The sequence below is a fragment of the Xenopus laevis genome, chromosome 5L (assembly GCF_017654675.1).
Source record: "Xenopus laevis strain J_2021 chromosome 5L, Xenopus_laevis_v10.1, whole genome shotgun sequence".
Lineage (NCBI taxonomy): Eukaryota > Metazoa > Chordata > Amphibia > Anura > Pipidae > Xenopus > Xenopus laevis.
In genome coordinates, this window is record NC_054379.1 from 17,269,410 (window position 1) to 17,292,847 (window position 23,438).

The following is a 23,438-nucleotide window of genomic DNA, read 5'->3' on the forward strand; positions in this document are numbered from 1 at the left end:
GTGGCTCTGGAGCAACATGCTGCTCACCAAACCCTTGGATGTTGCTCCCAGTGGCCTCAAAGCAGCTGCTTATTTTTCAATTCCTGGTTTGGAGGCAAGTTTTGGTGCATAACGAGCCTCCTATAGGCTGCCAGTCCACATAGATGACACAAAATAGCCAATCACATCAGAGCCCTTAATTGGCAACCCCATGGACTTTTTTTCATGCTTGTGTTGCTCCCCAACTCTTTTTTCTCATTTGAATGTGGCTCACAGGTACAAAAAGGTTGGGGACCCCTGCTTTACTCAATTAAAAAGGAACTCCCAATTTGTGGCTATGGGTTACTGTGCTGATTGCGCTCTAGCACCTGTTATCCAATTAAAGGAACAGTAACCTCAAAAACTTACTGTTTTTAAATAATGACAATATAATGCAGTGTTGCCCTGCACTGGTAAAACTGGTGTGTTTGCTTCAGAAACTCTACTATAGTTTATATAAACAAGCTGCTGTGTAGCCATGGGGGCAGCCATTTAAAGCTAAAACGAAGAAAAGGCATAGGATACACAGCAGATAACAGAAAAGCTCTGAAGTAGAACTTAACGGTTATCAACTGTGTAGCCTGTGCTTGAATGGCTGCCCCCGTGGCCACACAGCAGTCAGTTTATATAAACTATAGTCGTGTTTTTGAACCATACAAAACTGTTTTACCAGTGCAGAGCAACGATACATTATATTGTCATTCCTTTTAAAACCCTTTAATGATTTTGGTGTTACTGTTCCTAAAGCAGAAGGAAAGGTTAAAACTAAGTAAGCCTTATTAGAAAGGTCCACCTAAATATACCAGTAAACCCTCAAAGTAATGCTGCTCTGAGTCCTCTGTCAAAAGAAACACAGCATTTATTTCCTTCTATTGTGTATACATGGGCTTCTGTATCAGACTTCCTGCCTTCAGCTTAAACCTCCAGGGCTAGGGCTTGAGCATGCTCAGTTTGCTCCTCTTCATCCCTCCCCCCCCTTCTCTGCTGTAATCGGAGCCCGAGCTATAAGTGAGCAGGGAGAGGCTCAGGCAGGAAGTGATGTCACACCAAGCTAATACTGCAGCTGCTATCCTAAACAAACAGAGAGTTGCTAGAGCTTTCTAGAGCCTTTGTAGCTTTCCTTCTCCTTTAAGTGCCTAGCTAGGGTTTAATAAGTAAATGCAATGCAATGCAATGAACTCAACTTACAGGTTGATCTGCGTAGTCATCACTATCCGTAGAGTCAGATGAAATTTCTAGATTTCTTTAAAATAAAAAAAATAAAAATTATCATATTATATGAGATTGTTCACTCTCCTAATGGGGTTCAATCATTACTGTAGAGCACTAGGAAGGGCTTCAACAAGTGCAGAGCAATGAATTTAGATGGATACGGTCACAGTTGCTCAGCTAGTAAGAATATGTCACTTACCCATCGTCTCCTCTTTTTGCCCTTTTTGCCAGGTGTGTCCCTTCCAGGGTGTCAATGCCCTCAGTCTCACTGCTGATAACCTTAAACACTAAAACATGCAGAATAAGTCAGCGCATAATCACTTCAGGCAATAACACACCTAACGACCACAGCTTAAATTGTCCTGTTTTTATAATTTGGCAAGATTAATGCTCGTCTTTCTGCTGGGTACAATTCTATATAGACCGGATGGGGTGCCTATACTAAACACCATGTTACATGGTAGTCGACTACTGTTCCCCCACCTAATTCAGATTATTCTGGAGACAGTTTGTACACTAGTTCTCTTGGGGCTGTGGACAGGCAGTTGGATGGCCAGGACATGCGGCCCAAAGAAAGTATAATATCAAGGAAAAGCTCACCTTGATTGGCTGCAAATTCTGATGCTGGGGTGGCCAGTCTGCAGTGCTGATCTTTAAAGGGGAACTACCATGCTTCATCATACTGAAATAAGAAACTTTCTAAATACAATCAATTAAATATTCTGTACCATTTCTGAAATAATCCAGTTTATCTTCACTATTCCTCTCTCTGTATTTGCTTCTCTTCATTCTGTCTTTATGCCGAAGTTGGGTAATTGACAGTTAAACCCAATATATCTTCTGGGGGGAGCTCGCTTTCCTATCAGATGTATTAGAGCTCACAAAATACCTGCCTTTTGCACAAATTCTGCATGTAGAGTGACATGATGTCTGGTGATTTTAATAGAGTGACCTCTAATACATCTTCTAGGCAAAAGGAGCCCCCTATAAGATATATTGGATCTAACTGTCAATGAATATCTGACACCCAACTGCTGCATGAAGACAGAATGAAGAGAAACAGATGCGGAGAGAGGAATATTGAAGATAAACTTGATTATATCAGAAACAGTACAGATATTTTAATTAATTGTATTTAGAAACATTCTCATTTCAGTATGCTGAAGCTTATATTAAAATGGGGTTGTTCACCTTCCAAACACTTTTTTCAGTTCAGTTGTTTTTAGATGATTCCCCAGAAATAAAGACTTTTTTCAAATACTTTCCATTATTTATTTTTTACTGTTTTTCCAAAATCTAAGTAGTTGAATGTTCGTGTCTCTGGTGTTTGAGTCTGACAGCTCAGTAATTCAGGTTCAGATTCTGAACTGTTACAATTTGCTCCATTAGTTGATCCATTTCTCAGCAGCATCTCTGGAGTATCAGCAACTATTGTATCAATTCTAACAGCTGCCTGTAATGAAACCCAGAGATTCTGCTCAGCAGGGACAAAGATAAGAAATGAATCTATTAAATGTATCAATTTAGAACAGTTTTGTGGGTCGGTGACCCCCCCTTCACAGAGCTGCTTTAGAAGGTGCAAAATGACACTTTACACTTCAATATTAGAAAAATGGTCACAAATAGAAAGTAATTGGAAAAAGTTGTTATTTCTAGTGATCTATCTGAAAACAACCCCTTTAATTTTTAATTTTCACGATCGTTCCTCTTTAACAGATGTAGGGCCTATTTATCATTCTGTGTAAAAATCTGGAGACAAACATCACCAGCGATGTTGCCCATAGCAACGAATAAGCAACTAGATTTCTCAACAGTCACCTGTAAATTAGAAAACAAAAGCAAATATCCGATTGGTTGCTATGGGCAACATCCCTGGTGAGGTTTGTCTCCAGTATTTTACACAGCATGATAAATAGACTCTGTGATGTCTGTTAAAGAGCTGAAATGTGTCTATCCCAGGTTATATTAATTCATGTAAATTATATTAGTGCCATAACACTTACCTTTTTCTACCTGAATTCGGAAGGCATTCTGTTTTCTCCTGCCATAGTCTGCTCTGTAATACAAAAGACTGGATTACCATTCATCAAATAAAGTCAGGGGTCTCCAGGTTTGCAATGCAATGGCAAAAAAAGCAGCTTCTATCATTTACACAGCATGCAGGGTTCTCCCTCTTTTTGTCCTTTGATCGTCTTCAAGCGCTGAAAGAACCAGGATTTGTTCAAACCTTAAAAGTACAAATGTCCCTCATATCAGCAGATGCTTTTTGAGAAATTTGGTGTAGCAGTAATTAGGGGGAACCACATGGTTCAAGTCAAGAGCTGAATCCCCCGAGAGAGGCATTGTAGTAAGAAAATAAGTAGGTGCAGTGCTAAAATATTCTATCCGCAAGAATCTAATACATTATAATAACAAGGATAGTAGGGCACTCAATTAAAGGACAAGTGAAATTCACTGGGGGAGGGCTAAATTACAAGACACCGCCCAGTGAATAAAACTGCTTACTTTTTAACTCTGTACTGAGGCTTCTCTTCTGTAAAAAATGCACTACCTGGAGTACACAACAAGCACATCTACTGAACATACCTGTATAACTTCTGTAGATCAGCAGCTACTACAGCGATATCCACGTATCCACCACATTTGTTACTGCTCAGATACTGCAAGAAACACAAGAACCCAGTGACACCCAGTGCCAAACCCAGACAAAGAGTTGTACTAAGTATGTGTATGTCTATCGGGAAACGATTTATTATCCTGATGAAGGGAGGGTTTTCCCCCTCTAAACGTTGATACTGTTGGTAGCATAATAAAAGGGGTAAGCCCCCTGAATGCGAATAATTGTGCGGATCCGTTCAAAAATCATTTGCTGTTGCTAAGGAACCCGGCCGGGTCAACAGAGGGCCAGCACCACCAGTGCAGTGAAAGTGAACTACAGGTGTGAACATTAATCTGAAGTTATGTCTATCAGGAGACACTTTAAACCCCTGATGATGGCAGCAAGCCTGCAAGTGATTGGCCACCAAGTAGTAGACTCAGTCTGAATGATCTGTTGGGTGAACAGTTGTGGGGGGCATGAAGTGCTGTGGGCTATGAATCATGTCCAGGGGCCAATGGAGCCAGTGTCGGACTGGCCCACCGGGATACCAGGAAAACTCCCGGTGGGCCCAGGTGTTGGTGGTCCCTCTTGTTTCTAAACATGTGGCCTATTTCATGGTCATTCCCTATTTCTTTAAGGGGAAACATGCTTAATAATGGGAGAATAATGTAAGTATATATAAAAGACTAGGAGAATAAAGAGGTTGAGTGAGTAGAGGATGATGAAGTCAAATCAAGTCAAGTGGATTTTATTGTCATTTCAGCCATATACAGTAAATAAAGTACATAGTAGAAACAAAATGACGTTCCTCCAGAACCCCCCGGTGCTACCAGAAAAACTTCCGGTGGGGAGTTTAATAATAGTTGAATAATAGTTTGGAAAGATCCACTGTCTAAGGTTTTCTGGTGGGCTCAAGGTTTTAGGTTTTCTGGTGGGCCCCTGGCATCCCAGTCTAACACTGAATGGAGCCCTAAGCCAAGAGCATTTGTGTTAAAGGGGTTGCTCACTTTATAAATTAACTTCCAGTATGAGGTAGAGAGTGATATTTTGAGACCATATACAATTGGTTTTCATTTTTAATTATTTGTGATATTTTGAGTTAGATTTTTATTCAGCAGCTCTACAGTTTGCAATTGCAGCAATCCGGTAGCCGTGGGCTATGGATCATGTCCAGGGGCCAATGGAGCCCTAGGCTAAGAGAATTTGTGTTAAAGTGGTTTTCACCTTAAAATGAACCTACAGTATGAGGTAAAGAGTCATATTCTGAGACAATTTGCAATTGGTTTTTATTTTTAATTATTTGTGGTTTTTGAGTTATTTAGCTTTTTATTCAACAGCTCTCCAGTTTGCAATTTCAGCCATCTGGTTGCTATGTATCATGTCCAGGGGCCAATGGAGACTGGAATATGAACAGAGAGGGCCCAAATAGAAAGATCAATAACAACTGCAATACATGTGTAGCCTTACAGAGCATTTGATTTTTAGATGTCAGTGACCCACATTTGAAAGCTGGAAAGAGTCACAAGACAAATAATTCAAAAACTATTTTTAAACAAATGAAGGGCAATTGAAAGGATGCTTATAAATTAGCCATTCTATAATAAACTAAAACTGAACTAGAAGGCAAACCTCCCCTTTAAAGAGAAGTCACTGCCAGTCACATGATCCAGACTGTTCATCAAGCAGTGGATATAAATAACATGTATTACTGGGACAGCAGAATTAAATCCAGAAGTGCTGATGGCTAGGGCTCAGGTGTAAGACATGACAGTGTCTAGTAACGACCAATCAGATTGTCAGAGGGTACAGGTGACTGTGTCAATACAAAGAACACAAATCTGCCCCTGCTGCTGGACTACAACTCCCAGAACTCCCCAAAAGTCTCTGCCTGCAGCCAGGGAGCTCAGAGAAGTTATTCAGCAACAATGTGAGTGCAAGAAGCTGCCATGTTCTCAAAAAAAGCAAAACCCAGTCACTTCATTTATTATTACCTGGGTGAGCCGGTACTTGAGCCTCCCGTCTATTCCCGGAGATCCCGGACAATTCTTCATGTCTCTTTAGTCTGTTCAGCGCTGAAAGACCCACATGGGAGCCGGGTCTTCAGGTTTAGTTGTCCTGCTCAATGCCTGCTGAAAAGAAACACAGACAGGGCATTGATTGTATGGACATTATATAGCGTTCCACCTGTGATCTGCTGGTGCAACTCATACAGAAATAAAGAGAGATTCAATACGAACTTAACCTAAATCACGAAGGGATTGCGCTTTGTATTCAGGCATCAAACTAAGCGGCTAAATGGTACGACCGTCTTTCAATATAACTTTATTGGCAACCACGGGACAGTATTTGTCGTCGGCCATCTTGGTACACCCGCGGGTTTTTTTTACCTCAAAGATTTAGATTCTTTATAATGTGGTCAAAGTGTGATTGTTTAACAGGCACGTTGTTGGCATCATTAGCTTTACACTGTTTTATGAGAACGCTATTAAAGCTAAATATAATTATAAGCAACATTTAATGATTCATGAAAGTGCCAAGTGTGTAAGAGCAGAAATATGTGCTACACCAACAACATCCCCACGTTTATCCACCGAAGTTTCATCACCACTAGGAGTCAGTTCACCAGTTCACATAAGTAATTCATTTTGTATGACAGTAGCTTGAAGCAAAACTGTGGACCACTAGAATTTACAGGGTCACACTAACATACATGATACATCCCAACATTTTGGAAATAGAAAGAGGGACAAAAAGATTTGCTGCACTCCGCATGGCAATTTTTTTTGACCACGCCCATTTTTTTTTGAAAGTTTGAACACATTTCTGTGTTTTTTTTCAGTTATTACAGTTTTGCTAATGAAGGTGAATTGCCATTTAAAGGAGAAGCAAACCCTAAAGTTAAAAAAAACGTAGCCCCTACCCTACATAGACCCTCCCCTCAGCCTAAGTGGTACCCCGGGCAAATGCCCCTAACCCTTCACTTATCCCTCACTGCAGAGTCTCTCCAAAGGAGTTCACAGGCACCTAGGGTTGCCACCTTTTCTGGAAAAAAATACCGGCCTTCCTATATATTTATCTTTTTTCCCTATTAATAACATTGGGATCAACCATCATTTTTACTGGTCAGGTGGCAACCCTAGGGCCAATGGAGACTGGAATATGAACAGAGAGGGCCCGAATAGAAAGATCGGTAACAAAAAGTAACAATTGCAACAAATGTGTAGACTTATAGAGCATTTTATTTTTAGATGTCAGTGACCCACATTTGAAAGCTGGAAAGAGTCACAAGACAAATTATTCAAAAACTATTTAAAAAAACAAATGCCGGCCAGATGGCAACCCCACGGGCACCATCTTCAGCCGATTCTGTAATCTTCGGAAAGAGACCGGCGCTTCTACAATTTTCGTAAGTTTCGACGCATGCGCAGTCGGAAAATCGATCCAACTGTGTGCTGCTACACCAGCCTCATTCCGAAGATGACCAAAGCGGCTGAAGATGACACTGTGAACTCCGATGCCTGAATCTTCACCGAGGGGTAAGTAAAAAGTTAGGGGCATTTGCCCGGGGTAACGCTGATGCTGGGGGGGGGAGGAAGGGGTGTCTATGTAAGGTAGGGGGTAGAGGTTTTTTAACTTTTGGGTTTGCTTCTCCTTTATTGCTGCAAGTCACAGTTTCGCCAAGAGACCTGTTTATCTTAAATTGTTACAATTGTTTCTTTGCTTATCGTGTTACAAAAGTATCTAAGTGCACCTGCCACATATTCTGGATTCTCTGTCAAAAGTCAATTAAGTTTTAGAAACTTTGTATCTTTTTCTGGCTGTTCAGTTGGGACATTTCAGTAACAAACCTGAGCTGTCAAAATTGGGACTGTCTCAAGAAAAAATGGGACAGTTGGGAGATATGCACTAAAAAATAAGTTTAGGGCCCCATTTAAACTTTGGTAACTAAATATTTTTTCATATGCGCATGAAACTATCCCCTATAGTTCCTGGGACCCTACTTATACCCCCAGCACTTTCAGAACAGGAAAATGAATAGAACCCTTTCTCAAATCTTTCATAAGCAGCAGAACATCAGAGCAGCCTCTTTCTTTCTCTTGACAACTTCCTTGACTATAGGAGAAAAGAAAGAAAGTATCCCCGTCTTCTTAATCAGAAAAAATACAAAAAGTTATATATTATCACTGTGTGATTTGATTTCACTTAAACCATGTGGTCTCGTGATCCAGTATCTATAGATTCCCCCCTTAATAATTCATCCCATTTAGATCATTCTCTTTTTTTATTGAACTTCTTTACTACTTGGTAGTCAGACTGGTGGGAAAATGACCAGCAGGTGGTGCTGTTGTAACAAAATGCATTCATATTAAAAGTACGTGTATCTTGAGGGGAAAAAAGAAAATAAATAATGAATGTCAATTGCAAAAGTTCTTAGAATAGCACTCTCATCAATTTTACATTCACTTATTTTAAAGATTTACTTATCATTTAACTATTAGTATGATGTAGAGTGTGATATTCTGAGACAATTTGCAGTTGATTTTGCATTTGCATTTTATTCAACGGTTCTCCAGTTTGCAAATTTAGCAAGCTGGTTGCCAGGATTCAAATTCCCCTAGCAACCATGCACTGATTTAAATAAAAGACTGGAATATCAATAGGAGAGGCCTGAATAGAAAGATGAGTAATAAAAAGTAAAAAAAAAAAAACTATATATTTAGCCTTACAGAGCATTTGGTTTTTATATTGGGTCAGTGACCCCCATTTGAAAGCAGCAAGAGCCAGAAGAATAAGGCAAATAATTAAAAAACTGTAAAATAAGGGCAGTGACACATGTGGAGATTCGGGGAGATTTAGTTGCCCGGTGACAAATCGCCTCTTCTTCGGGCAACTAATCTCCCCGATCTGCCTTCCCGCCGGCAAGAATGTAAATCGCCGAAGGGATGACACTCGTAGCGTTTAATTTTCCGAAGTTGCCCAAAGTTTCCTCGTGAGGCAACGTCGCAAAACTAAGCGATCTGAGTGCCATCCCGCTGGCGACTTACATTGTAGCCGGTGGGAAGGCATTGCGGGGAGATTAGGGTAAAGGCACACAATGCTATTTGCAGGAGATTAGTTGCCCATTGACAAATCGCCTCTTCTTCGGGCGACTAATCTCCCCGCAATGCCTTCCTGCCGGTTAGAATGTAAGTCGTCGGCGGGATGGCACTCAGATCGCTTAGTTTTTCGAAGTTGCCTCACGAGGAAACTTTGGGCGACTTCAGAAATGTAATTGATCCGAGTGCCATCCCGCCGGCGATTTCAATTCTAGCTGGCGGGAAGGCATTACAGGGAGATTAGTCGCCCGATGTTGATTTGTCTCTGTGCGACTAATCTCCCCCAAATAGAATTGTGTGCCTCTACCCTACAGGCTTATAATTAGCCAATCTGCAACATAAAGGTGAACCACCCCCAGGCCCGGATTTGTGGAAAGGATTTGTGGGGGGCGGCATGCTGCCAAACCACATCCACATTGGGTCAAAAACACTGGGTACAATCATTTTTTAAATTTCCTGTGCGACAATCCCAATAGCTCTAGTCGAGATGATGAAAATTTGCGCAAAAAAAAGAGGAGGGGACAGGGGCGACGAACGGCAGTGGGCCTAGGGGCGCCCACTATGTAAATCCAGCCCAGACCACGCCTTTAATATACACACCGCCCAGGATGGGAAGGAATGCGGAGTTTCGAACGCTTGGATCACGTGTGTCGAATGACTAGAACGAAAACTACATTCCCCAGCGTGCCTTGGGGGCATTATTTCCTCGTCACGTGATTAGAAAAGGGAGCGGCGGATTGGCGGAAGAGGGCGTGCGGGAGTTTGTACTGCTTGCACTATGGAGGCCGCGCTCTTCATCTTTTCGCTCATTGATTGCTGCGCCCTTATTTTCCTCTCTGTTTACTTCGTATCCTTTATGGCTGGGGCACCGGGAGGGTGAGGGGACTGGTGGGAAACCAGTGTGGGGGGCCGTGGGGTTAAACCCCTGGGCATGAGCTGATAATGGTCTAACGCCTGTTGGAGGAAATGATGGGACTTGTAATTCACAGATGCTGCATGTTATGTGATTTATATGTATATTATGTGATGTATATGTATAATACACGCAAAGGTGGTATTACTGACTATACGGCTCTTTGTCACATTGTGTAGAGTAGTTGCACTTTCTGAGCTGCAGAGTTTACAGTCTAGTTCTGCACAGGTCTCGGGATTCCAGCCTGACACTCCTTGAACTACAGAATTCTGGTTATGTTACAGGTTGGAGTCTCTTGCATTTGTGTTTAAGGTGGAATACTGGGAGATGTAGTACAGTGCTATTTGGAAAGCTACAGGCGTAGGAACCAGGAGGGTGTAATAACCAGAATAGGAGCCAGGAGGGTGTAGGAACCAGAAGGGTGTAGGACTGAGACGGTGTACTAACCAGGATCGTAGCCAGGAGGGTGTAGGACTGAGAGGGTGTACTAACAAGGATATTTACCAGGAGGGTGTAGGAACCAGGAGGGTGTAGGAACCAGGAGGGTGTAGGAACCAGGAGGGTGTAGGAACCAGGAGGGTGTAGGAACCAGGAGGGTGTAGGAACCAGGAGGGTGTAGGAACCAGGAGGATGTAGGCAGTGGCGGAACTACTGGGGGAGCAGGGGGTGCGACCGGGCCAGGACCACTGAAAATGCCGGCAAATGCAGCCGTACGGAGGGGGCGGGGCCCGGCTGCGCGTCACGCACCAGGGCCCGCCCCCCCTCTAGGATCACCACTGGGTGTAGGACTGAGAGGGTGTACTAACCAGGATAGTAACCAGGAGGGTGTAAGAACCAGGAGGGTGTAGGACTGAGAGGGTGTACTAACCAGGATAGTAGCCAGGAGGGTGTAGGACTGAGAGGGTGTACTAACCAGGATATTAGCCAGGATGGTGTAGGAACCAGGAGGGTGTAGGACTGAGAGGGTGTACTAACCAGGATAGGAACCAGGAGGGTGTAGGAACCAGGAGGGTGTAGGACTGAGAGGGTGTACTAACCAGGATAGTAGCCAGGAGGGTGTAGGACCCAGGAGGGTGTACTAACCAGGATAGTAACCAGGAGGGTGTAGGAACCAGGAGGGTGTAGGACTGAGAGGGTGTACTAACCAGGATAGTAGCCAGGAGGGTGTAGGACTGAGAGGGTGTACTAACCAGGATATTAGCCAGGAGGGTGTAGGAACCAGGAGGGTGTAGGACTGAGAGGGTGTACTAACCAGGATAGTAACCAGGAGGGTGTAGGAACCAGGAGGATGTAGGACTGAGAGGGTGTACTAACCAGGATAGTAACCAGGAGGGTGTAGGAACCAGGAGGGTGTAGGAACCCAGAGTCCCCTGAAATGAACAATATACTCAGCTGTTTGGCCAAGATTGTGGCCCTTCAGCTCCTGCCATGATCCTCGCGTGAGTATAAGGGCCTGGCTTTTATAATAGCAACATAGTAAGTAGAAAACAATTGGTTTTCCTTTATGTATATTTTGGGTTGTGGCTAGAATTGAACTTAGGACTCCAGTGCTGCTGACAATGCAATGTTACCCACTGTGCAGTTCATGATTCCATCCAGGGCATAGCTGCTTACAGCTTCATATTGGCATTAATGGGTGGAGACGGCAAAATGTAGTATATTGTTCAGAGCTGTGGAGTCGGAGTCGCCAAGAAATGTAGAGACTCCTAATAATACAAGCACTGAAAATATTCCAATCGGATTTAAGAGCTTCTATGAAGGAGGATACAGTAGAAGCAATTCTGTCTCTAAAAACAATACTTTAGTTAATTTTGGATTGTATTAAACCGCTATTCTACAGATCTATGCCAGGTTCAATTCATTCAAGTTGTTTTAGGTTTTCCAATTGTTTTTGGTTTATGTAGTTTAACTTTGATTTTGATTTAGAATTACTAAAGAATGTGGTTTATATTTTTAAGCTTTTCGTAGTGATAAAATGCCTTGTGTGTACTTAAAGGAGAAGGAAAGCCCCAGGGCGCAAAACCCCTCCCCCCTCCCGTGTATTGCCCCCCCTCCCTCCTCCCCCCTGGCCTACCCCTCCCGCTGGGCAAATGCCCCTAACTTGTTACTCACCCCTCTGCGCAGGTCCTGTCCACGGAGTTCACAGTCGCCATCTTCTCCCACGCGCGTCTTCTTCCTGCTCTGACCGGCGTCTTCTGGCGCATGCGCAGTAGGAACAGGTACCGGTACAGCTCTATTGCGCATGCGCCGAATGTCACGAAGTGAAATTGGAAAACTTCGTGACATTCGGCGCATGCGCAATAGAGCTGTACCGGTACCTGTTCCTACTGCGCATGCGCCAGAAGACGCCGGTCAGAGCAGGAAGAAGACGCGCGTGGGAGAAGATGGCGACTGTGACTCCGTGGACAGGACCTGCGCAGAGGGGTGAGTAACAAGTTAGGGGCATTTGCCCAGCGGGAGGGGTAGGCCAGGGGGGAGGGGGGGCAATACACGGGAGGGGGGGAGGGGTTTTGCGCCCTGGGGCTTTCCTTCTCCTTTAAAGGAGTTGTTTTAAACACTTTTTTTCAGTTCAGTTGTTTTCAGATTGTTCCCCAGAAATAAACTTTTTATTTATTAATTTTTTTTTTACTGTTTTTCCAAAATCTCAGTTTTTAAAGTTGAATGTTTGTGTCTCTGGTGTTTGAGTCTGGCAGCTCAGTAATTCAGGTGCAGATTCTGAACTGTTACAATTTTGCAACATTTAGTTGATACATTTCTCAGCAGCATCTCTGGAGTATTAGTAACTATTGTATCAATTCTAACAGCTGCCTGTAATGAAACCCAGAGATTCTGCTCAGCAGGGACAAAGAAATGTATCAACTAAATGTATCAATTTAGAACAGTTTGGGGGGGTCGGAGACCCCCCCTTTACAGATCTGCTTTAGACGCTGCAAAATGACACTTTACACTTCAATATTAGAAAAACGGTCACAAATTGAAAATAGAAAGTAATTGGAAGAAGTTATTTTTGGGGATCTATATGAAAACAACTAGTTGTTTGAAGGGGAACAACCCCTTTAACTTCTTTCAGTCGACATGCAAAATACATTAGTATATTAAAGGAACGGTAACACCAAAAAAAGTGTTTTAAAGTAATATATAAAGTACTGTTGCCCTGCACTGGTAAAACTGGTGTGTTTCCTTCAGTAAGACTACTATAGTTTGTATAAACAAGCTGCTGTGTAGCCATGGGGGCAGCCATTCAAGCACAGGATACACAGTAGATAACAGATAAGTACTACTATAGTTTATATAAACAAGTTGCTGTGTAGCCATGGGGGAAGCCATTCAAGCACAGGATACACAGTAGATAACAGATAAGTACTACTATAGTTTATATAAACAAGCTGTGTAGCCATGGGGGCAGCCATTCAAGCACAGGATAAATAGTAGATAACAAGTACTATTATAGTTTATATAAACAAGCTGCTGTGTAGCCATGGGGGCAGCCATTCAAGCACAGGATACACAGTAGATAACAGATAAGTACTACTATAGTTTATATAAACAAGCTGCTGTGTAGCCATGGGGGCAGCCATTCAAGCACAGGATACACAGTAGATAACAGATAAGTACTTTAAGTAATGTGTTAGTGTATGGGGGTGGGAGAAGGGTTGAGGTCATAGTGAAAGAGACAAACTGTCTTCCAAAAGAGACATTGTACCAGCACCAAGCGCACATTCCAGACACTCGCCCCTGTCTGCACCAAACCAGAAGTGCTGGTTGGGGTTTCTATTGTAAACGTATTGTATTGTTTTTTTGTTTTTTTTAACTCGAGGGCAAGTCTTCTTTTTTTCTAGTAGAAGTGTTCACTCTTGCCCTTTTATGGTTCTGATAATTAATGGGTGTGTAAGGGCAAAAATAACATTTGGCAAATAAAAATAACATGTCATTTTATACAATTTTCCAGCATATAGTAAGTACATGTTTTCTTTTTAATTCTATAGGTTTTTACCTTTTATAGAAAAAATAAAGATAAGAGAAAAACAGGCACTTAGTTGAAGGCTGGGTACGGTTGTTTACATATAATCGGTGACCATTTCATAGCAGGAGAAAGCACGTACCATCAGGTTATTGAGGTGTACACACATTTATACATAGAACTTGATCATCTGATAGGAGTCTTGGGGCTTGGCTTCTAACTACAGTTCCCGTATTCATTCCAAAATATCCCGGGTGCCCCTGAGCATTGTATGTCAATTTGATTAGAGGCAATGTGACCTTTATTAACTCAACCCATTGTTGGAGTGTAGGAGAATTAGGGCTCGTCTATTTCATAATAACTAACTAGTGCTGTGCGGGTCGAGAATTTCTCGTCCCGGCCCGCCATTCCTCCTCTATTTATATACCCTTACCCACCCCTTTCGAAACAATGTAGCAGAAGCCAGCTGATTCACAGAGCTGTGAAAAAGCGAAAACTCTCCCTCTCTCTCCTTTCGAAACAGTGTAGCAGAATAGTGATGTGCAGGTCAGAATTTCCCTGACCCGCACCCGACCCTAACCCGCCCTGCTTATACCTGCGCCCGCTTCCGGGGGTCCTTTTATAGACCCACGCTGACCCGCCCTGCCGATGATGTCACAAAAGGGGCGGGGCGAGCAGACTCGACACTATAAAACCGGAAGTCGGATGCCGGCATTTGAAGGCAGGAGCGGTTTGTCCCGCACATCACTATTGCAGAAGCCGGCTGATTCACAGAGCTATGAAAAATCGAAAACTCTCTTCCTTTCAAAACAATGTAGCCGAAGCCAGCTGATTCACAGAGATGTGAAAAAACAAAAGCTCTTTCTCAATATCGTTTCGAAACACTCTAGCAGAAGCCAGCTAATTTACAGAGCTGTGAAAAAGCGAAAAACTCTCTCACCTCTTCCCTCTTTTTACCCGCAGGTGTTTACTAATGTGCATTAAAGGAATAGTTCAGTGTGAAAATAAAAACTGGGTAAATAGATAAGCTGTGCAAAATAAAAAATGTTTCTAATATAGTTAGTTAGCCAAAAATGTAATGTATAAAGGCTGGAGTGAACAGATGTCTAATAAAACAGCCAGAATCCAACGTCCTGCTTTTCAGCTCTATAACTCTGAGTTAGTCAGCGACTTGAAGGGGGGGCCACATGGTACATTTCTGTTCAGTGAGTTTGTAATTGATCCTCAGCATTCAGCTCAGATTCAAAAGCAACAGAAATGACCCATGTGGCCCCCCTCAAGTCTGATTGGTTACTGCCTGGTAACCAGGGCAACCAGTCAGTGTAAACCAAGAGAGCTGAAAAGCAGGAAGTAGTGTTCTGACTGACTTGTTATACATGAAATCACTCCAGCCTTTATACAGTACATTACATTTTTGACTAACTATATTAGAAACATTTTTTATATTGCACAGCCTATCTATTTACCCAGTTTTTATTTTTACACTGAACAATTCCTTTAAACTGTACAGAGAGGAAAAAAAGATGACACATTTTTAATTTCTCTTGAATAAGATGAGCAGCGCAGTGTAACTTCAAGGAGAGGGGGGCAGTGGCAATAACCAGGTGCATAGGGCTACAGTATGATAGAAGTTACACAACAGCCCTGTCCTGAACCCATGATCATATAAAAAATTGTCAACATTGATATTGTGCCCTCAGTATTTGCCAGCACCCTTATTGTCCCACGGCTGTTGCTGAAGTTGTGAGTCTGCTCTGTCACAATCGATGTGTAATAAATAACTTTTGGAAGAAACAGTGAGAACTTTGCACCATAAACTGACTGGTTTGGCTTGTGATGTAAATACAATATTGCCCTTATCTTCAGTACTAGATAATTACACTGTCGGACTTAGAATGTGACTACATCAACGCCCGTTCCTGCTGCTCCAAACTGAACAAGGTGCTTCACTTTCTTGTGTGTGTGAGAGGGTTATGGTGCTCGTGACAATTGGTCTCTTCTATACAAATGCCTTGACAGCGACACAAAGAATTGTTACAGGTTGATTTCTATAGCAACCAGCTGGAATCCCCCCAGCAGCTACAATTAAGCAGTCCCTCAGGCTTATTAGGAGAGTTCAGGGAAAAGAGGTTGCAAAAAAAAATAAATCAAAAAGCAGATTAATTGACGCTTTTTAAATGTATTAACTGTATAAGTGGAACAATTAGGGGCAAATTCAACAAGGGTCGAATTTTGAGGGGTTAAATCCCTCGAAATTCGACTGGGGAATAGAATCGAATAGGCAATTCGGGCGAATTTACGCGCTGGCGAATAGTCGAATTGGCGAATATTCGCCAGGCGAATAGGCGCTCGATCGAATATTCGCTCGAAGGATTTTCATTCAATCCAATGCCTTTTTATTCGATCAAAAACTTGGAAAACAAGCCTATGGGACTTTCCCATAGGCTTTTAAAGCAATTCGGTAGGTTTTAGGTGGCGAAGTAGGCAGTCGAAGTATTTTTACAAGAGACAGTACTTCGACTATCGAATGGGCGAATAGTTGCAGCGTTTTTGCGCTCGATCTATTCGAATCATTCTACTTAGGCGAATTTACGCCAATCCGATAGTCGAGAAGCACAAAAATTCGAAGTTTTTTTACTTCGAATCCTTCACTCGAAGTTAGTGAATCGGCCCCTTAAAGTGCATTTGTTGTTGAGCTAAAGTAGCGCTGCAATTAATCCACTATTTTGGGATTCAGGTGAACCAAATCTGAACCCTAATTCCAATATGCCAGGAAGGCTATAATAGGAAAAATAAACAGATTCCTTGTTTGTGTGACAGTCATTTTAAGAATTCAGTCGAATCCTGCTTAAAAGGGCCAATTCCTGAATTCATTGCCTCCCTTCATACTAAGGTCCATTATACAGTGGAGACCTTTGAGTCTGATTGGGTAGACTACATTTTTAGTCACTACCGGTCCCATAAGCCAACTAGTTACCTATCATGAAACACTGAAGTGTCACCATGCAGAGAAGGGGCTAAAATACCTGCACTGCTGGTACCATCAGGAACCTAACCCACTGCAGTTCTCCACTGTACAGAACCTGATGTACGTTACTTTTGAGGGAATAAGCCCATGGGAAATGTGCTCTTTGCAACAACAAAGTAATGTTTCTGTGCTTCATTTCTCTGCAGTGGGTGGTCCCAGAGCTGGTCGGCCATACTGTGGTGTCTGTGTTGATGCTCGTGTCATTACACTGGTTCATCTTTGTTCTTAACCTGCCTATAGCAGCATGGAATATATACAGGTGAGTATCTGTTCTTCCTGTAGTATCTAGAGCTGACAAGGTGATTGCCACTAAAGTGAATGGGAAGACATTACAGGCCATTGACTTTATGGGAGGGAGTTTGAGATAAATGCCCATGATTAGAGCCACTGTCCCAGCTCCGTTGAATCTGAGACCTGTAAATGAAATATAATGAGTGGGATGATAAGGTTATGGGTTTCTCCCAGAGTACTAAATGGGTTGGCCAGGAACATGTTATCTGCACACACTTGTCCTTTCAGTAGTGCCATTAAGCTTAAATCCTCTTATCCGTGTGTGTTCAAGGAATAGTAACAGCAAAAACTGAAAATGTCATAAAGGAATGACAATATAATGTAATGTTGTCCTGCACTGGAACAACTGGTGTGTTTGCTTCAGAAACACTACTATAGTTTATATAAACAAGCTGCTGTATAGCCATGGGGGCAGCCATTCAAGCACAGGATACACAGTAGATAACAGATAAGTACTACTATAGTTTATATAAACAAGCTGCTGTGTAGCCATGGGGGCAGCCATTCAAGCACAGGATACACAGTAGATAACAGATAAGTACTACTATAGTTTATATAAACAAGCTGCTGTGTAGCCATGGGGGCAGCCATTCAAGCACAGGATACACAGTAGATAACAGATAAGTACTACTATAGTTTATATAAACAAGCTGCTGTGTAGCCATGGGGGCAGCCATTCAAGCACAGGATACACAGTAGATTGTATACTATAGAGCTTATCTGTTATTTACTGTGTATCCTGTGCCTTTTTGATTTTTAAATGGCTGCCTCCATGGCTACATTTTATAAAAACTATAGTAAAGTTTCTCAGTACAACTCATCAGTTTTACCAGTGCAGCACAACAGTATATTATATTGTCATTACTTTAAAGGGCATGTAAAGGCAAAAAAATAAAATCCTATTTCTTTAATGAAAAAGAAACCTATCTCCAATATACTTTAATTAAAAAATGTGTACTGTTTTTATAAGAAACCTGACTGCATGCAGTGAAATTCTCCCTTCATTTACTTGCTGTGGATAGGAATTGTCAGACGGTCCCTAACTACTCTGCAGGGAAACAATCATACTTATGAACAGCAGGGGAAGCCCCCGCCTTACTTCCCAGCCATGGAAAACTCAAGCAGCTTTGTTTGTTTCCCTGTAGAGCAGTCGGCGACTGTGCAGAGATTTGTATTGGATTTTATTTTTGCCTTTACATCCCCTTTACTGTTTCCAACTCCAGCTGCAGGGACAGAGATCATGGAGCCAGATTTAAACAGATAAACTGGGATTCTATTTGGAGGATTATTTTGCTGCAGCCACTGGTTCTGCAGAGTTGGAGAAAGTTTGTATTAAACAATACAAAAACTATAAAATCCACATTAGATTACATGACAACACAGGAGCCAGTGCAGTCTGTATATTCTGATTATTAATCAGTCTTGCTGTATCGGCTTCTGGCAGATATTTGACTTATGCTGTTTTGATAATGTATGATGATCCCTAAGCAGCCCAGACCACACTGAGCATGTGCACAGTCTTGGTCTTGCAAAGATGTATAACAAAGTTACAAGATGGAGACCCCCTGTTGCCAACTTTGAAAACATAAATCATTTGTTTGATTAGGCTTGTGGTGTAGATAGTTCATATTTATGTTTAGTGTACAAAATACAGCATTTCTAGCCTTATTCTATTTTAGACTTTAGTTGCCCTTTAAAATACTTTCATTTTTTGTGTTACTGTTCCTTTAACTAGACTGGCCATTGATTCCACTGCCACAACAGAGAGAGTGGTAACCCTGCTGGGAAACTTTTAGTGTGCATATTATTCTTGTAAAGAATTTAAATACTTTTAAGTGTTCGCTCCCAGGCCTATCTTTCATTAGTGGCCCCCAGGACTATATCTTTAGATGAGCGAGCCACTCTGGCCTGTGTGTGTTTTTTCTTATGGTGAATAAGACATTTGAGAGGTAATACCTGCCCAGGTTTCCCAAGCAATACTTCCCTGATAATCAGGAGGGCACTTCTCTTCTCTTTAAAGGATACTGTCATGGGAAAAATATAATGTTTTCAAAATGAATCAGTTAATAGTGCTGCTCCAGCAGAATTCTGCACTGTAATCCATTTCTCAAAAGAGCAAACAGATTTTTTTTATATTCAATTTTGAAACCTGACATGGGGCTAGACATTTTGTCAATTTCCCAGCTGCTCCTGGTTATGTGACTTGTGCTCTGATAAACTTCAATCACTCTTTACTGCTGTACTGCAAGTTGGAGTGAAATCACCCCTCCCTTTTCCCCCCCAGCAGCCAAACAAAAGAACAATGAGAAGGTAACAAGATAACAGCTCCCTAACACAAGATAACAGCTGCCTGGTAGATCTAAGAACAACACTCAATAGTAAAAACCTATGTCTCACTGAGACACATTCAGTTACATTGAGAAGGAAAAACAGCAGCCTGCCAGAAAGCATTTCTCTCCTAAAGTGCAGGCACAAGTCACATGACTTGGGGCAGCTGGGAAATTGACAAAATGTCTAGCCCCATGTCAGATTTCAAAATTGAATATAAAAAAATCTGTTTGATCTTTTGAGAAATGGATTTCAGTGCAGAATTCTGTTGGAGCAGCACTATTAACTGATGCATTTTGACAAAAAACATGTTTTCCGATGACAGGATCCCTTTAAGGTTAGCTTGCCAAAGTAATAATGACTAATCGTCTAACTAAAATGGCATTTCAAACCTTTTGTATCTGAACAACAGGGTAAGATGTAATTCTCTCTGATGAAGTGTCAGGTTCTCTGACACGAAACGCGTTAGATGTGATCCCCCTCCTTAGCAGTTTTTAATGCGCTCAATAAAGCCATTACATTGATATTAATCTGCCAGACTCCGTGATTGCTTTGAACAGCGCTCTGCAAACGGTAACAGAAGTGTGCATTGGAAGCCGGCTAGAAGGAGCCGAACTATCGCGAGAGCTGCGGCTTAGCAGGAGCTGGCGTGCAAGGGAAGCGCTCCGCCATCAGCCACATCGCATTCTTTCGTCTAAGATGTAATTCGGGATGCACTGAATCCAAGATTCAGTTCGGGATTCGGCCTTTTTCAGCAGGATTTGGATTCATGCCTGCCCAAATCGAATCGGAATCCTAATTTGCATATGCAAATCAGGGACGGAAGGAAATCGTGATTTTTTTTGTCACAAAACCAGGAAATAAAAGATGTTTTCCCCTTCCCACCCCTAATTTGCATATGCAAATTCGGATTCGGTTCGGTATTCAGCCGGATCATTCGCGGGGGGTTCAGCCGAATCCAAAATAGTGGATTCTGTGCCTCCCTAGATATAATATCTTACATTACACAGCATCTATCTTGATGCCAAGCATATGTGCTAGACACAAGACACATCAGCACAACATGGATAATTCTAGCAGGATTTAACCTTGCTCGTTTATTTGCGGATGCAACGTTTCGGGGCGTGACCCCTTTCTCATGCTTGAGAAAGGGGTCACGCCCCGAAACGTTGCATCCGCAAATAAACGAGCAAGGTTAAATCCTGCTAGAATTATCCATGTTGTGCTGATGTGTCTACGCTGTTTTTGAGGTCGTCCAATTCCTCTAACATCTAGCACCTGGAATTCGTGTGACTTCGGACGGCCAGGGTGTGCGAGTGTAAGTTCTTCTTTTTTGCAAGCATATGTGATAGCCATAAAATGCTTGTAAGCAGCAAACGCCGCTCCTGTTTTCTAGCAAATGATTTTGGAAAGGTCACTCTGACTTCTTCTCCCTGGAAGACATGACGTTGGTTCCAGTGGAAGTTGTATTCCTATTCTTACTGGTCATTGTGTCTTTACATTTCACACCCGACATTACATAGGTCTGTGCTGCCTGCTAAACTGTAAAACTGCTTTTGATGTAACGAGTTTGCTTTAATTCCAGGTTTATTATGGTGCCAAGTGGAAACTTGGGGGTGTTTGACCCTACAGAGATTCACAATCGGGGGCAGCTGAAGTCTCACATGAAAGAAGCCATGATTAAACTTGGATTCCATCTACTCTGTTTCTTCATATACTTGTACAGGTGAGTGTCCCTCCAGGTCTGCTCCTCAATAGGCCAGGGAATATTTTAAAGAGTCTCTGATCACTTCACATGTAGTCTTGTTGCAACAAAACACCTTGAAATTGTCTCCGATTGCTCCCAATCATGATTTCTGGACTGATGGCCAGTTGTAAGCAAGAAATTGTAGATTTAAGGTGGCCATACACGGGGAAATAAAGCTGCCGATATCGGTCGTTTAGACCAATTTGACAGCTTATCTGCCCATGTATGGGGGCTTCCGACGGGTCTTCTCGATTGATATCTGGCCACGATATCGTTCTGGAAGGTTTAATTTTTCCGACGACGACCCGTCGTAACCTATTCTTCCTGGTTGTAATTCGATCGTTCAGCCGTAGGGCCGAATGTTCGATCACCCTGATTATAGACTTAAATTAGTGGCATATCGATGTCGCCAAACGAGCAGATCTTAGTGTATGACCAGCTTTACAGAGGTGCTAAATTGCACCAAAGAAGTTACCCATCGAAAATGAAAACAATAATCTTATTGGTTGCTAATTTGTTAGTAGCCTGGCCCATGTAAACCCTTGCCAACTGGAAGTTCTTTATTATTTTTGTATTGGAACATGGGATGCACTGAATCCACTATATTGGATTCGGCCGAACCCCCGAATCCTTCGTGAAAGATTTGTGCGAATACCGAACAAATCCTAATTTGCATATGGAAATATCGGGTGGGAAGGGAAAAACATTTTTTTACTTCCTTGTTTTGTGATTAAAAGTCACGATATTTCCCTCCCCGCCCCTAATTTGCATATGGAAATTAGAATTCGATTCAGCCCGGGCAGAAGGATTCGCCTGAATCTAAATCCTGCTGAAAAAAGCTGAATGCTGGATTCGGTGCAGCCCTAATTGGAACGGTCCCTGGCTAGGTGATTTGTATTTTAATACATCTTATTACATTGACTGTGGAAAATCTTCATCAATTGAAGTGAACTTTTTCTTTGCACCTTACAGTATGATTTTGGCCTTAATAAACGACTGAGTCATGGACCGAATCAGAAGACAATCCCTGTGCACCCAGTAAAGAAGAGCCGCAAGAGAACAAGACGGTTCAGGAAGCCAACATCACAGCCGAACCCAGAGTAGTATTTTCCATTCTGCCTATTTAAAAGCAATATTTCTAGCTGTATTTTTTTAAACATGTATAAAAAATTTTTTGAAAAGAAAGTCCATGTAGCCCATTTTGCGTCTTCTCTTTGCCTGGGAGTGACTCTGAACTCGCTGGCAGAAATTGCTTTATTTGGGATCATAATCCAGAATATGTTGCTAGTGGTGGGACAAGTATGGGATCCCTTCTGTATCATAGAACCTATATCTGAAGCAATATCCAGTTCTGCTGACAATCACAAACATAAACGCTCTGTCCACACGCCTTCCCCCCCCCCACACCATCTGTATAACATGCAAGGTTTTTTTAATAACAAAATATTACTATTTCAAAACACGAGATATTTAGGATTCAATATTAATCATTAAAGGGATTCTGTCGTGATTTTTATGATGTAGTTTTTATTTCTAAATGACACTGTTTACACTGCAAATAATTCACTCTACAATATAAAATGTCATTCCTGAACCAGCAAGTGTATTTAGTTGTAATATTGGTGTGTAGGTGCATCTCAGGTCATTTTGCCTGGTCATGTGCTTTCAGAAAGAGACAGCACTTTAGGATGGAACTGCTTTCTGGCAGGCTGTTGTTTCTCCTACTCAATGTAACTGAATGTGTCGCAGTGGTACCTGGATGTTACTATTGAGTGCTGTTCTTAGATCTACCAGGCAGCTGTTATCTTGTGTTAGGGTAGGGGCACACGGCGCGATTTCGCCGCGATTCTGCGCTAAGCGAGTTGACGCTGCGTTTTTTAAGCCGAAATAGCTTTGCTAACTTTGGCGCTGGCGTCAATGCAAATCGCGGCGAAATCGCTGCGCTAATTCACACGCGGCGATTCGTTTTCTATTGTCGTCCGAAGTTGCCTCGCTGGGCGTTTCCGGGCGACAGTAGAAAAAGAATCGCCGCGTGTGAATTAGCGCAGCGATTTCGCCGCGATTTGCATTGACGCCAGCGCCAAAGTTAGCAAAGCTATTTCGGCTTAAAAAACGCAGCGACAACTCGCCCAGCGCAGAATTGCGGCGAAATCGCGCCGTGTGCCCCTAGCCTTAGGGAGCTGCTATCTGGTTACCTTCCCATTGTTCTGTTATTAGGCTGCTGAGGAGGAAAGGAGGGGGTGAT

General features: G+C 42.3%; 2 protein-coding genes across 2 annotated transcripts in view; one reads left to right on the forward strand and one right to left on the reverse strand.

The window, feature by feature from the left end:
- The window catches only part of nvl.L (nuclear VCP like L homeolog), a 31,849-nt gene extending 25,759 nt beyond the window's left edge, over window positions 1–6,090 (reverse strand). The window contains exons 1-6 of the mRNA XM_041562567.1: window positions 6,072–6,090; window positions 5,821–5,955; window positions 3,817–3,890; window positions 3,234–3,286; window positions 1,430–1,517; window positions 1,207–1,261 (exon numbers count right to left, since the gene is read on the reverse strand). Coding sequence (XP_041418501.1) covers window positions 1,207–1,261; window positions 1,430–1,517; window positions 3,234–3,286; window positions 3,817–3,890; window positions 5,821–5,880 — 330 coding nt within the window. The 5' untranslated portion in view covers window positions 5,881–5,955; window positions 6,072–6,090. The remainder of the gene's footprint in view (window positions 1–1,206; window positions 1,262–1,429; window positions 1,518–3,233; window positions 3,287–3,816; window positions 3,891–5,820; window positions 5,956–6,071) is intronic.
- Window positions 6,091–9,682: 3,592 nt separating this feature from the next.
- Window positions 9,683–22,703, forward strand: cnih4.L (cornichon family AMPA receptor auxiliary protein 4 L homeolog). The gene is given in 5 exon segments (NM_001112892.1): window positions 9,683–9,772; window positions 15,672–15,740; window positions 16,974–17,086; window positions 21,032–21,172; window positions 22,166–22,703. Coding segments are annotated over 5 exon segments (420 nt in total). The 5' UTR covers window positions 9,683–9,703; the 3' UTR covers window positions 22,194–22,703.
- The last annotated feature ends 735 nt before the right edge of the window (window positions 22,704–23,438 follow it).